Consider the following 12,720-nt stretch of genomic DNA (forward strand, 5'->3'; position numbering starts at 1 on the left):
ATCTTTCGAAGGCAGCCACATTTCCACGCCTGATGTCGGGTGAGTCCATTACTGTGGCAATTCGCTTCAGCGCTAACTGGTGTGGTTGGCCAAACTTCTCATTCAGAGCCATCATGGTGTCAGTAAAGGGTGTACGGGAGTGGAGGTAAGCGTCAGCAATCAGTTTGGCCTCCTCCAGCTTAAGGTGGTCTGTGAGCACTTGATACTTAAACACTTCTGAGCTGTAAGGGGGTAACAAGTTCTCTAAGGCGATCTTGAGGTGGGCGAACTCACCAGGGTCTCGATGTGAGAGGTTGGGAATGGTTGGACGAGGGCCACGGTACGCTGTGTCCAAACTGGGGCTCTAATAAGATGGCCTTGGGTACAAGGATGGCCAACTTGGTGTGTAGAGAGGGTGCTGAGGAGGCTGTTGGCGGCGTACTGGTGGGTTTACAGGCACTTCATATGGCGTGGAGGTGTACCTGTGTGGTGCTGAAGCCACACCGGACCAGGCAGGAGGCTGTAGCGGGATAGCCGCGGGAGCATACATGGGGTGGCTAGCCCTGGTGGGTCTCTGGGCTGGGCCTGCTGGCCGCAGCTGGTCTGGTGTTGACTGGTTCTGCTTGGCTGCTAAAGTTTCAGCTTTCATTTCTTGCAGTTCAATCATAAGTCTGTCGAGGCGTTCAATCTCAGGTTGGTTGCTAGTTGCATCTCCGTCGCATAGCGGCGGTGGCGGTAGGGGCCAGTCATCATCGTCATCGGCTTTCACTGGGTTCAGGTGGTTGTCAGACGTTTCTTGTGACTGTTGGAGGCTGCGCGCAGCACTGACCAGCTGTTGCAGGTCTGCGCGGACTTCTTTTAGTTCTTCCAGGTCGGCTGACATACGCTGATGAGACTGCTGAAGCAGGCGCCACTCATTCTGGATCTCCTCTAACTCTGTTGTGATGACTGCGGCTTGTTGGGTTTCGTGGCGCAGGCCATAACCGGGGGTAAGATGACCACGTGACCTCTCTTCTCCTCCGTCTTGATGTAGCTGGTGGGCTAGCTGTTCCTCCTGGTCATGCAGCAGACCTTTGAGTGCGTAGCATGCTTCGATTTTGAGGGCAGCATCCCGGTTCAGCGGCGGGCGTAGTGGAGTAGAATACTGAGAGGTGAGGGTGGTCTTCTCGGCCGCTCCCTTCATGCGAGTCATCTGTTCTCTGTCGTGTCTGCGCCAGTGCGATCCAAGGCCATGGAGATTGACCTCATAGTCTTCAAAACGAAGAGGGGGGCGTCTGGGGCGCGCACCATAGGCTTCATATCCATGAACATCCATATTGAGCTAGATTGAGTGCAATGTAGATCCGGCTCGAAGGACCATTAATGTGGGTGAGGGTTAGTAGATGGGTTAGACTCTATGGATGGGTAGGACTGTATAGGGCTGTTCGTATTTTAACACCGCACACAATCTGGAGTGTCGGCCAGAACACTACTTCAAGGCCAGAATGTTCAGGGCAGGAGGGGCGCACGTGAGAGAGGACACAGAATGAGGAGACGAGATTGGATACAATCACTTGTATTATCCACAAGATATCACATTGCAACAAGGTGTGTGTATATTCCAGTTCTTTCTCTACATTGAGTAGATGGCTAGTGTGTGAACATTTTTCTCCCTCGCTTAAACTAGCAACAGGCAATTCACTTCTCCAAACACATTTCCTAGCTTAACATACAGCCTTAACTTCATTTTAGAAAACTTACTTCGTTCATAGACGCACACTTTAAGCTACCGGGTATACTTTGCTCAGACAACACGGAGAGCAATGAAGTTGCTACTTCAACAGCGCGCCAGCCTGAAAGTAAACAATAGGTCTCGCGTCTTAACGTAGGTGCTGGGAATATCAAATTAAAAGTCCATAAGCATGAAAGGGAGAAATAAACAGAATACAAGTCCTGAGCCTTTTGTACAAGTAGTATTAGTAATTCTAAATGTGAAAGGCACCTAATTAATTCAAATGAACTGTGCTGTTAAAGTTCTTGGATTGCGATTGTGCTTGGAAGTTGCAACGAAAACCAGGACTCCAGTACTCCAGGACCGAGTTTGGGAACCACTCCTTTATTGGAAATATAACTGATTAAAACGACCGATTACAAACAACGTCCATCCTCCCTGGCTTTGAAGTATTCAAAACCAAACAACAGTTTATGCAAATTTAGTTTTGTCTGACATTTGCATAAACTACTAGTGCAGTCCGTAATGTGCAATCGTGCTTGATGTGGGCCAGTGACTAATGGTACTTACGGACCAATGACTAGGAGACAACAGTATAAATACGCTCGACAGGCTTTCTCGGACCCCACTAGGTTTTACACACAGACTAGAAGCGCTGAAACCAGGAGTATAGAAGCTGCGTAGAAGCTGCTTAAAACAATAAAGAAACTAAATAAATAAATTAGTTAAAGTTTAACCTAACAGAAGGTTACATTTTAAACGACTAAAATATTTGTTTTGTGCTGGGGGAAAAACATTTCACGAAATGTCAGTCGTGGGTGGTCTGCCTTTCCTCAAACCTAACCACCTGCGGGCTCCAATCTCTCCTGGCCGCCAGCGCCGACATACACTCCCAGCCAGCGAGTTCCGCTCACTTAGCCCGGAGGACGCTATCAGCGTGTTCGAAATTGAGAGGGAAGGTAAGCAACTGACATTTCAACAAAACTAACGGTTTCTGTGCTTTGTTGACATATCGAACCTTTTTTTTTTTCAAATGCGTGAATTAGTTTTTGCAAGTCGGCAATACTTTTAATAATAATGATGTAGCCAGTAGCAGAGATTTGCAACCCTGGTCCTGGTTTTAAAATCAGCTTCCAATTCAGACCCCAGTAAGGAGGTTGTCACAAACCGCTTTAATTGATGGATTAGTGTAGAGTAATAACAAATCCCAACAGCGACTGATCTCTGGGACCAGGGCTGCACACCCCTACCCTAGCAGTGGTTTTCAAATTCGTTTTCATTACAACTAAAAATGCAGTGAAACGTTAAAACGATACATGTTTGGTTCGTTATCGTTTTCAAAGCAGTTAGGAAAATGATTTTGATCAGTTGTAATCAGATCAGATATCTGCAATCACTTGCAATATTTCTGACATAGTGTCACTTAAGACTGTAAATAAGTTTGTTAAAATGATGGGGTTGCAATTGAGGTTGGAACTAAATCATACATGGAGGTATCCCAGGGCCGAGTTTGAAAACCATAGACATAGACATTAACAAGTGTAGTTCTGCTGTAAATGGACATTGTGACCATTTAACCTTCTTTTTTTGTTCATTTCTAAATGTAACCTGGCCTAAATCAATCATACTTTGCAGACTAAGTTGTATTACTGCACTCTGTAGTGTAGCCACTAGCCTAGTATTTGATTTATGTCTGGGGGGCTACGAGTCATTAAATGGCTACTTTGACGGATTTCAAACAGCCGTTGTGGATAGTCCTTAGTCTTGCTATTTATTTCTTAAAAGTAAATGAATGGCCTATACGTTTGACAGCGTTCTGCAGCCGATGTAGGGTGGAATTAATATTGACAGGTGTATATACAATATGGATTACTCTTGAACTATGTCATTATTAGTGCATTTCATAAGCATTCAAATAAATGCTAGATCACTATAGCATAATATCGTGTAACGATTGGGGAGCCTATGATAATGCAGTATTTCTATATCCACGCTCATCTAGTGTTCCGATCACGGTTATTAATGGATCAAAATGTTTCATGTATCCTGTACAAAGTCGGTCAAATACGGCATGCATTAGAGTCAAGTTATGACAAGGTATTCTCCGGCTAAATTACGAAAGAACAAGTTGGACCTTCAGTCATCTCCAAGAAATTGGGCTCTGATACAATTCAATATGGGGGTCACATTAGGTAGTGCTACTGGTAATGGAACAATTTTTAGGGCGATGTGTAAGCTCAAAATGAATATGGATAGAGCTGAATTTTGCCATGTTAAGTGTGATCCTTGTTTCCCCCTTAGCATTTATTTCTGTGTCGGGAGAGTGTCCCCTTCACCTTGATGAGGTGCGTCACTTCCTCACCCTCTGCCCCGAACTGTCCTTGGGCTGGTTTGAAGAGGGACGACTGGTGGCCTTCATTATTGGATCACTGTGGGACCAGGAGAAGCTAAATATGGTAATTATGATTTTATTCAGTACTTATTAGATCTAATGTGTCAAAGATGATTTTCATCTTGAAATGTCCATTTAAGTCAAGAAATAAATATACATATGATTAGTCCTGCATTTTTAGAAGGCACAATTATAAAGATGACGGTTGTGGAAGTCTGAGAGGAATATGCATGTCTTTCTGAAGGGGATATTAGCCATTTAGTCATGAACTGGTATTGACCAAAGTAAATCATTATTTAGTCCTATACAGTGGTGGTCACTTCTGTTTCCTCCTCCCTGCAGGACGCACTGACTCTACACAAGCCCCACGGCACCACAGTGCACATCCACGTGCTGGCTGTCCACCGCACCTTCCGGCAGCAGGGCAAGGGCTCCATCATAATGTGGCGCTACCTGCAGTACCTGCGCTGCCTGCCCTATGTGCGCAGGGCCGTGCTGATGTGCGAGGACTTCCTGGTGCCCTTCTACCAAAAGTCCGGCTTCAAGGTGCAAGGTCCCTCCGACATCACCGTGGGCCCCCTGACCTTCATCGAGATGCAGTACGCCGTGCGGGGACACGCCTTCATGCGACGCAACAGCGGGTGCTGAGACTGGCCCGCACGCGTGCCGGGCAAACGGAGCGGACGGCTGTCACAGATTTCGGGGGAACGTACAGCTTCTCGTTGGCATGGGCTACAGTCATGTGTGTGTGTGTGGCTACCTGTTTCTCTGTGTTGTACGGCAGAGTAGTTCTCATGCCTTTTGAATGTTATGGAAGTTAGATGACCCCCCCACAGAGACTGGAATGGTCTCACCCCACTACTTGCTCTCTTTGAGAGACATTGGAAATCATAGCTCGTGTGTTAAATTAAATTTGTTGCTGCTTCATGGTTTACCTTACCCCATCACTAGGCATTCCAGTTTCTCACAGCCATAATCATGTTTTCAGTTTATTCAAAATATTACAGATGCTCATTACTTCGGGTAATACTTAAAGGTTTAAAGGTAATCATTTTATCATTGTTTCTTATAACTTATTTGTCTTTTTATATCTTGTCTCACAAATGAAATGTTTTTTGATTTGATTTCATTTAACCTTTTTTTTTTTTTTAATGTTTTTTTCATTTGATTTTTTAAAATTACTGTTCTATGTAAATCTATGGAGATGAAATGCGAGCAGTGAGTGCTCTACTCTCCTGGTTTCAGAGGCGCTGGGTCCTCCAGCGTTTGTCTCGCTGTTCCCTTCCTGTAGCTGCTCTGGTTGTGTATTTACTGCAAACATTAAAGAGGAATCAACTTCACTTTTCACTGTGGTCTCTTCTGATCCGAGGAGCCAGAAAGGACATGGAGCACACGACTGTGTGGGCAGAAGATCTCAGGGGTTGGATGTTCAGTTCAGTGATTTCCTGAAACAATGGACCTTGTTCTCTGGTTTTGTTTTGTTTCCCCATCACCACTCGCTGTATGCATGCCTTTTGTATGGTGGCACCAGGCAGCCTGCTAAGCTATAAGGTGTGCGCAGACTGTCCTGTATTTCAGGGATGCTTACCACTTCTTTGGTCAACGTTGTTACTGTAAGCAGATACATTTTTCCTGTCACTGCAGTGTTGATATTCCATATGGAATACTGACTGAATGAACTTATTTGCCTGGTCTCTGTGCTCCAATAGGGATATGGGTGGCACAAAGGGTATGCTCTCCACGTGAGCAGCTCGAGACAGACCTGGTGTTGCACGCTGCCATAGCTAAAGTACTAATGCTTAAAGCAGCACAAGGTCCATTTTGTCTAAATTTTTAGATGCTACCTGTTGTCATCTTCATCTGATTATTAGCCTTACACTGGATATTTCGTATGCTTTTGCAATGAGGGAGGATTTTTCCAAAATGAAATTCAATAGACCTATACTCACATCTTCTAAATGAACTGCAAAATCATCTGGTCTTGAGCATTTATATGAAGAAGAGACAAATCAGTGAATGGGGTACACTATTCAGACTTTAGTGTCTTTTCTGTGATTGGTTTTCCCATGTGCTCTTTTCTGATAATGGTTTCTGCTGGACTGCCCTCCTCCATCATACCTACACAAGCTTTCCCTGCCTCTCCACTAGATAACCACCACCTCTACCTCCAAAAAGTCTTGAATCAAGACATTCATTTTATATTCTTTGTAATTAGAGAAATAAAGAACTTTGTTTTCTTTAAACATTTCTGATTTTCTTTGACTTTTTCCCTTTAGAGAAGACAATAGGTGGTTAATTCAAATGGAGTTTACAAAATTCTAAATAACAGACCAAGATATAACTTTTACTACCAAACCAACAGAATTGTGACCCAAAGATTAAAGTTTACCTCAGTGAAGTGTTGTAGGAACACTTAATCAACTGCGACTAACATGCACACAGGTTGAGAACTGGCTGCTTCTGAAAATAATTATAGCCAGAGGGTGTTCAGTAAGTAATTTGGCTGGTCTGAAAATCATTGGAAATTCAGATTAATTCAGAGGTATCTGATTTTTTCATGGTCTGTTAATCTGAGCTGGAATGGCAGAAGCATAGCCACATGACTGGAAATGTCAGGATGAATAGCTGGAGTTTTGACAGACACAGCACTGTGACATGAACAGGAAACAAAAGGCAGGGAAGTTTAAAGTAAACAGTGGTTTATTTTTTAGCATACGAATCAATTTCAAAATGTCCTGCACAAAATAGAAGGACATCTCAGAAGTAACGTCCCTTTTTTTTTTTTCAATAAATAATATTTTTGGTCCAATTTCAAATACACAAAGATAATCAATGAACATACATATCCAGTTGACCAAATGTGATTGAATTTGCAGAAGGCACAGCATTCTCTCCAGTCAGAGGCACGGAAAGGCACGGGGAAGGTGCTGAGTTCGGGAAGCTGCATCTTAGTGCCGATGGGGGGGGGGGGTCTTCATATAAAGAAACACGAAGCAGTGTAAAATGGCGAGCTCTGGCCACGCATTGCCTCTTAAGTTGCCCGTTATGAAGCTTTACAGTACCTTAAGCACCTAATCCCTGTCTTGAGTGGGTGACTGCAGCCTGTGGGAGTGAATAAAATGACTGCCATTTGCAAAGCCTCACAGTATCAGTCCTCCTCAATTAGGTTTTAATCCATTTCACAGTCACCTTTTTTCAGCGCTAAGCCAGACGCCACCCAGGGCAGAGGGCCGTAATCCGCTCGCCCAGGAGGATACGCCGGAGACGGAGCCACGAGTGCACCTCACCTGCAGAACAACAACAGCAGACAACCAGTCCCAGCAGGGACAGCAATGCTGCGTTTCAGCAGGCAAAACTTCAAAGTAGTGGAATGACCGCAATGAGAGTAGGTGTATCAAATGCATAACGCTCGATATTCCACCTGAACTAACATTCCCTCTGCTACATTTTGTTAGCTGGCTAGTTAGTTGCCGCTCAAGTACCGATTAAGTCACACATGATGGGTGATAATGTAAACACACACAGTCTTCAGTAGATGCTAGCATACTGAGGGCAGTCCAACATAAATCATGTGGTTGATGGAAATATCCCCCCAGTTAGCCCTCTGAGTTACGACAAATGGCAAATGAAATGGGAAATGGTTTTAAACCATTTTTAGTCAGTCAGTAAAACGCACAAATATAACACTGTAATCTACAGAGTATAACATAATAAGTGATAGTGTACGAGACATTCATTATCTTCTCTTCCGATTGGTTCTTGAGCACAGACACAGTAATAAGCAATAGAATCACGATTGTTTACCTTAAACTTCCATGACAATGGTTATTAAAAGTATATATAAAAGGTTCTTCACCGCATGACAACGCTTAATAATCAGCAAAAAATAAAAAATAAAAAACTAACAAAAACCTCAAGCTCAAAACTAACCCAACATGATTTTGTTTCGCTTCAACATACAAGATTGTTGCGCTTGTACAAGCCTTCGTTTGTAATTCTGGATATGCAAAGATACAAAACAATGGGAAATTTATATAAAAGGTATTTAGTGTTAAAGATTATGTAAAGTCCAGTGTTGGCATGAAAAAAAAAAATTTGCACTTACGATGGCTATATGTTTAAAACAGCACTTCCTATGTAATTTCCTAGTTATGGATGCGATGCTTTGACTTGTGGAAGAACCTATGGGGACTTGTAAATCGCTTTGGATTAAAAGCGTCTGCCAAATGACAAAAATGTAAATGTAAAAAACGAAACGGAGCAGGTGTAGGCAACCCTGGTCCTGGAGTGCCAGAGATGGTCCTGGCTTAGGCTCCATCCAAAACCATAACCAGAGGTGGAACACCCAGGGCATATCCGCATCTTCCACTCATTACCTCAGCAGATGGTTCCACAAACTAATTCTACCCCCAGGCTGAAGGATTTTGCCAATTAACAAATCCAGGCGATTGAACAAAAATACTGCGGAGGACTTTCTGAACCTGGGTTTTCCCACTCTGTCTATAACACAGGATTGAATTTAATGAATCAGGTTTAATGGATGCAGACGACCAGGCTCAGACTGTCAATCATCCAGCAAACCTGTGGTCAAGCTGAGACGGAAGCAAAACCAGAAACGTGCCTGGCACTCCCATCAGCAGGGCCTGCCTACGCCTGAGACAGTGAGGAGACTTGGACGAGGGCTACATCTTTCAGGATTCTGCAGGAGTCACAAATCAATACAAACTAAGCAAAACGCAAAGTACACGGGCTGCTGGCCTTCAGACGGCTCCCCCGCAGTCTGAGGGCGCATTCCTCCGGGCACGCGGTCCTCCATGCACCGTGTGGGCATTCAGCCTCGTTTGGTGTCACGTCACAGTGGTTCATCCGTTTATTACCAAGCTGGGAATCCCAGCGTAGACGCCTGTGAGAGTGTACCATACAGGCAGCCATAGCCGCCTTTCCTTTGCGCTCATATTTCAGACCGTAGCATATTTCATATTTTCATATTCTCATATTTCAGACCGCAGAGCGCTAATGCACAACATGGTCGATGTCGTACTTCTCACAGAATTTACTGGTGAAGGGCAGGCAGGTGAGGTGCTCCAGCCAGTGCCAGTTGATGGGGTAAATGTAAAACCAGACCACCAGGGAGGACAGCAGGCCCACGTAGACCAGCAGGGACAGCAGGATGAGGAAGCGCTTGCGGTAGGTGTCGAAGGTGCCGAAGGTGACGTAGGGCAGGAAGGCGAAGGACAGCAGCAGCCCGCTGAGGAAGCCGAAGATGTGGGCGATGTTGTCGATCCAGGGCAGCAGGCCGCACATGAAGAGGAAGAGCACGATCCCCAGCAGCTTCAGGAAGGCCTTCCAGGGCTTCTCCAGCATCTGCCAGCCCTGGAACAGCTCCACAAACAGGCAGGCCAGCAGCCCGAACTGAGAGCCCGCCGGCCCCACCTGCAACACAACACAGGTCAGAGGTCAGAGGTCAGAGGTCAGAGGTTAAACTGCCACCAAACGGAGTCTGTGACTTCCTGAAGGTCTGATATACAGCACATCACCAACAACAACACGCAGGCACATTCATATGAAAGTACACAGCTACAAAGAGGTAAAAAAAAATAAAATGAATAAAAACCTTTCCGGTCGAAGCCCCCACCCTCTGCATGAATGGAACAACACAATTCCCGTCCCATGTATGTGCCCTACCCAAGTGAACATAATAACAGTGTTCCGGCTGATGTTAATGGCCAAAGAGTCACCTCCCCACCGCACATCGGGCTGAAATATGCTGGATATGCGGAGAGAATCACGAACGGGGATACGTGCGGAAGGGTCTCTCCTGGCGTCACGCGCTGACGTTGGTGGCGAGCGGGGGGCACTAGTCATGAGAGCAGGGCTGTAATTACCGCCCGTGAGTGACAGCTGAGCGTCTGAGGTCACTGAGCGAGGCGGGAGACGGGAGGGACAGCTGCGCGCAGGACGCAGAATGGAGCACATCACCATGCCAATGCAGGCAGGCCCCGGGCACCAAGCGGCAGCACAGCTGCCCGTTTTCCCCTCAGAGTGTCAAAGAGCAAGTGCCCGTGGCGTCGTGTTTACATTACAGCACTGCAATTTCACCAACACCAGCTACAATTACTCCCATTACCCTTTGTGTTTATAATGCCCAGAGTGCTAAACGTAGCCCATCACTATAATCACCACCAATGGAAATTGTGCTTCAGGCACAATTGGCTGTCTCTTTGAAGTCATATTTATCCCCATTGACAGACTGGAAAAAACAAACAAAAAAACAAAAAAACAAAGCCTCACCCTCAAAATGGGCACACAGTATCTTAGGAGATCCAATATTTCAGGCAACATATTAAACCAATATCCAGACATCAAAGGTCCCAGGAAATGCGCTATTAATATCATACCAGCAATCCTTCAAATTTCCCATCAATTGCTATGTGAAATGCTACTGGTCAAATGAATGCACCTTTCGTGATAATTACAAGCAGACTACTGAAGCCTGGCTAATTGGCAGAGTGGCAGAGTCCTTCCAGAAGGTTGATGTAATCATAGGCGTTTAAAGCACATCTGGAACCGAGTCAGACTGGCACCTCAAACCATTAAGCTGCATGGTTTCATCGATCGCTTCAGATGAAAATAAGTCTGTTTCTGACAGCATTGTACAGCAACCGTTATTACATTTCCAGGGTCTGAATCCCTGTGTTCAGATGCAGATACTCTCCTTCCACAGAGAGGGAGAGAAGATGGGAGGGAGGGGGAGGGAGAGAGGAAAGATGATGGAGAGAGAAAGAGAGATGAGTGAGGAAAGAGGGGAGAGAGAGCAATAAAACACCCTAAAACAAAACCAGTACAAGCAACATGTCATGAATCCTACATTTTGGCATAAAGTACCACAAATTTCGAAATCTGAGAGAGTGAGAGAGACAGATGTCAAGCATGACTTAAAAATCATTGGATAGTGGTCAATTCTCATCAAAACGATTCTCTGTCAGTTTTGGGAAAGATGCAACATTATGCAAACTTAACCCACACATTAATATTGGATAGAAAATGATGATGATAGTTCCCCATTTAATTTCAGATAACGCCACCATAAAAAAAGTCAAGAGCTTTTACAAGTGACTGGCACAGGGCCAAACTGGGAGCGGTACTGTTTGTGGCCCAGGGCAGGCTCTCTACCTCACCGACCGAGAGCCCACAACCCCTATAAGGGAGTCCCTATAAGGGCCACTCAAAGCGGCCTGATTAGACTGACGTCAAGGCTGCCGGGGCTGGCGTGCGCAGATGGCTAATCTGGAGAAGAAGTAATCTTCCACAAGGACAGCAGCAAACCAGCACACACACACAGACACACACAGAGACACACAGAGAGACACAGAGAGACACAGAGACACAGAGACACAGAGACACAGAGACACAGAGAGACACACACACACAGACACACACAGAGACACACAGACACAGACAGACACACACACACACACACACACACACAGAGACACACACAGAGACACACACAGACACACACAGACACACACAGACACACACAGACAGACACAGACAGACACAGACACACACACACACACACACACACACACACACACACACACACCACTTCCAGCCGCTGACGCCAAGCGCTGCCCACGCTGCTCCCCTTCTGCAGACACAGAGCCACACGCGAGGAGCTGGCTGCTCAACTTCCTGAACAGGCACATGAAACAGACCAAGACATGCATTTCCACTCTATGTTAATTCAGTCTTTCTTTGGGAGTCAGTGGTCAAAACAATAATACCAGCATCTAAGCCGCTAAACTCTTCACAATTCATACAAAATGGCCGCTGGCCTGTGGAGCTGGTGAGGTAACCTGCTACTGAACCCATGGGAACTAGGGCCACAGAGAGAGTTAAGGTAGCCGCACGTAAGCTCACACACTCTTCAATCCGTTCTGCGCTAATCCCTCTTATTTTAAACTTGTTTAGGCACGAGGCACGTGCCTCACCTCCTAAAGTGCAATTAATAGTGAGGAGGATTGGACTTAAACAAAGGGCTTAAGCAGCAGTAACAGAGCTGCGGAAACCCACGGTTAGCGGCACTCATGCGGTCTCTGTTACTGCTGGAGTGGCCATTATCAGAGAAACATGTCTTTGAGGGGGGGTGCCTACACTCCCGCAGGCCTGTGAAGCATCTCTGCACCTGTGAAGGTGACGCGCTTTCACAGAGCAGTAATCCCGACGTGACACCATGTCATAGTTTGGCAATGCTCTTAGCGTGGCGGCTCACAGATCATTTATGTTTTTACGCAGAGGAGCAGATGGAACGCACTATGGCAGAGCAGAATGGTGGCAAACGGCTCTGAAATAACCCACAAAAAAAACAAACGATGAACTAATACAATAATTAGATAATCACCCCCCTCATTCAAAGTGGTTTAAATTGAATAATTAGATAATCACTCCTTATTCAAAGGAGTTTTAAGTGGCTTGCGTTTGAGTCGTCTCCGCTTTGCATGCATTTCCCAAACTATTTCTGTAGCAGGAAACCCAATGCCCCGGTGTAGCTTTGGCTAGCAGTGATGGCTAATGCATCGGGCACACACAGGGCCAAACTCCATTTCCCAACCCCAGAGGACAGCCTGGGCTGGGG

General features: G+C 45.6%; 2 protein-coding genes across 7 annotated transcripts in view; one reads left to right on the top strand and one right to left on the bottom strand.

The window, feature by feature from the left end:
- Positions 1-2,334: 2,334 nt before the first annotated feature.
- Positions 2,335-5,178, top strand: aanat1 (arylalkylamine N-acetyltransferase 1). Its single transcript, XM_061231799.1, has 3 exons — positions 2,335-2,649; positions 3,992-4,146; positions 4,425-5,178. The coding sequence occupies exons 1-3, from the start codon at positions 2,496-2,498 to the stop codon at positions 4,728-4,730; spliced, it is 615 nt and encodes a 204-aa protein (XP_061087783.1). The 5' UTR covers positions 2,335-2,495; the 3' UTR covers positions 4,731-5,178.
- A 1,586-nt stretch (positions 5,179-6,764) lies between these two features.
- Positions 6,765-12,720, bottom strand: part of LOC133122105 (inactive rhomboid protein 2-like) — a 32,797-nt gene continuing 26,841 nt past the window's right edge. For all 6 annotated transcript variants that reach the window (XM_061231829.1, XM_061231831.1, XM_061231830.1 and 3 more), the window contains one exon: positions 6,765-9,515. In XM_061231829.1, coding sequence (XP_061087813.1) covers positions 9,096-9,515 — 420 coding nt within the window. In that variant the 3' untranslated portion in view covers positions 6,765-9,095. The remainder of the gene's footprint in view (positions 9,516-12,720) is intronic.

The sequence above is a fragment of the Conger conger genome, chromosome 2, assembly GCF_963514075.1.
Source record: "Conger conger chromosome 2, fConCon1.1, whole genome shotgun sequence".
NCBI lineage: Eukaryota > Metazoa > Chordata > Actinopteri > Anguilliformes > Congridae > Conger > Conger conger.

Excerpts from the sequence above, each read along its gene's own strand:
- aanat1 (XM_061231799.1), top strand. The coding sequence starts at position 2,496 with ATGTCAGTCGTGGGTGGTCTGCCTTTCCTCAAACCTAACCACCTGCGG. Across the intron at positions 2,650-3,991 it reads GTTCGAAATTGAGAGGGAAG|CATTTATTTCTGTGTCGGGA; the intron begins GTAAGCAACTGA and ends TTTCCCCCTTAG. Across the intron at positions 4,147-4,424 it reads ACCAGGAGAAGCTAAATATG|GACGCACTGACTCTACACAA; the intron begins GTAATTATGATT and ends TCCTCCCTGCAG.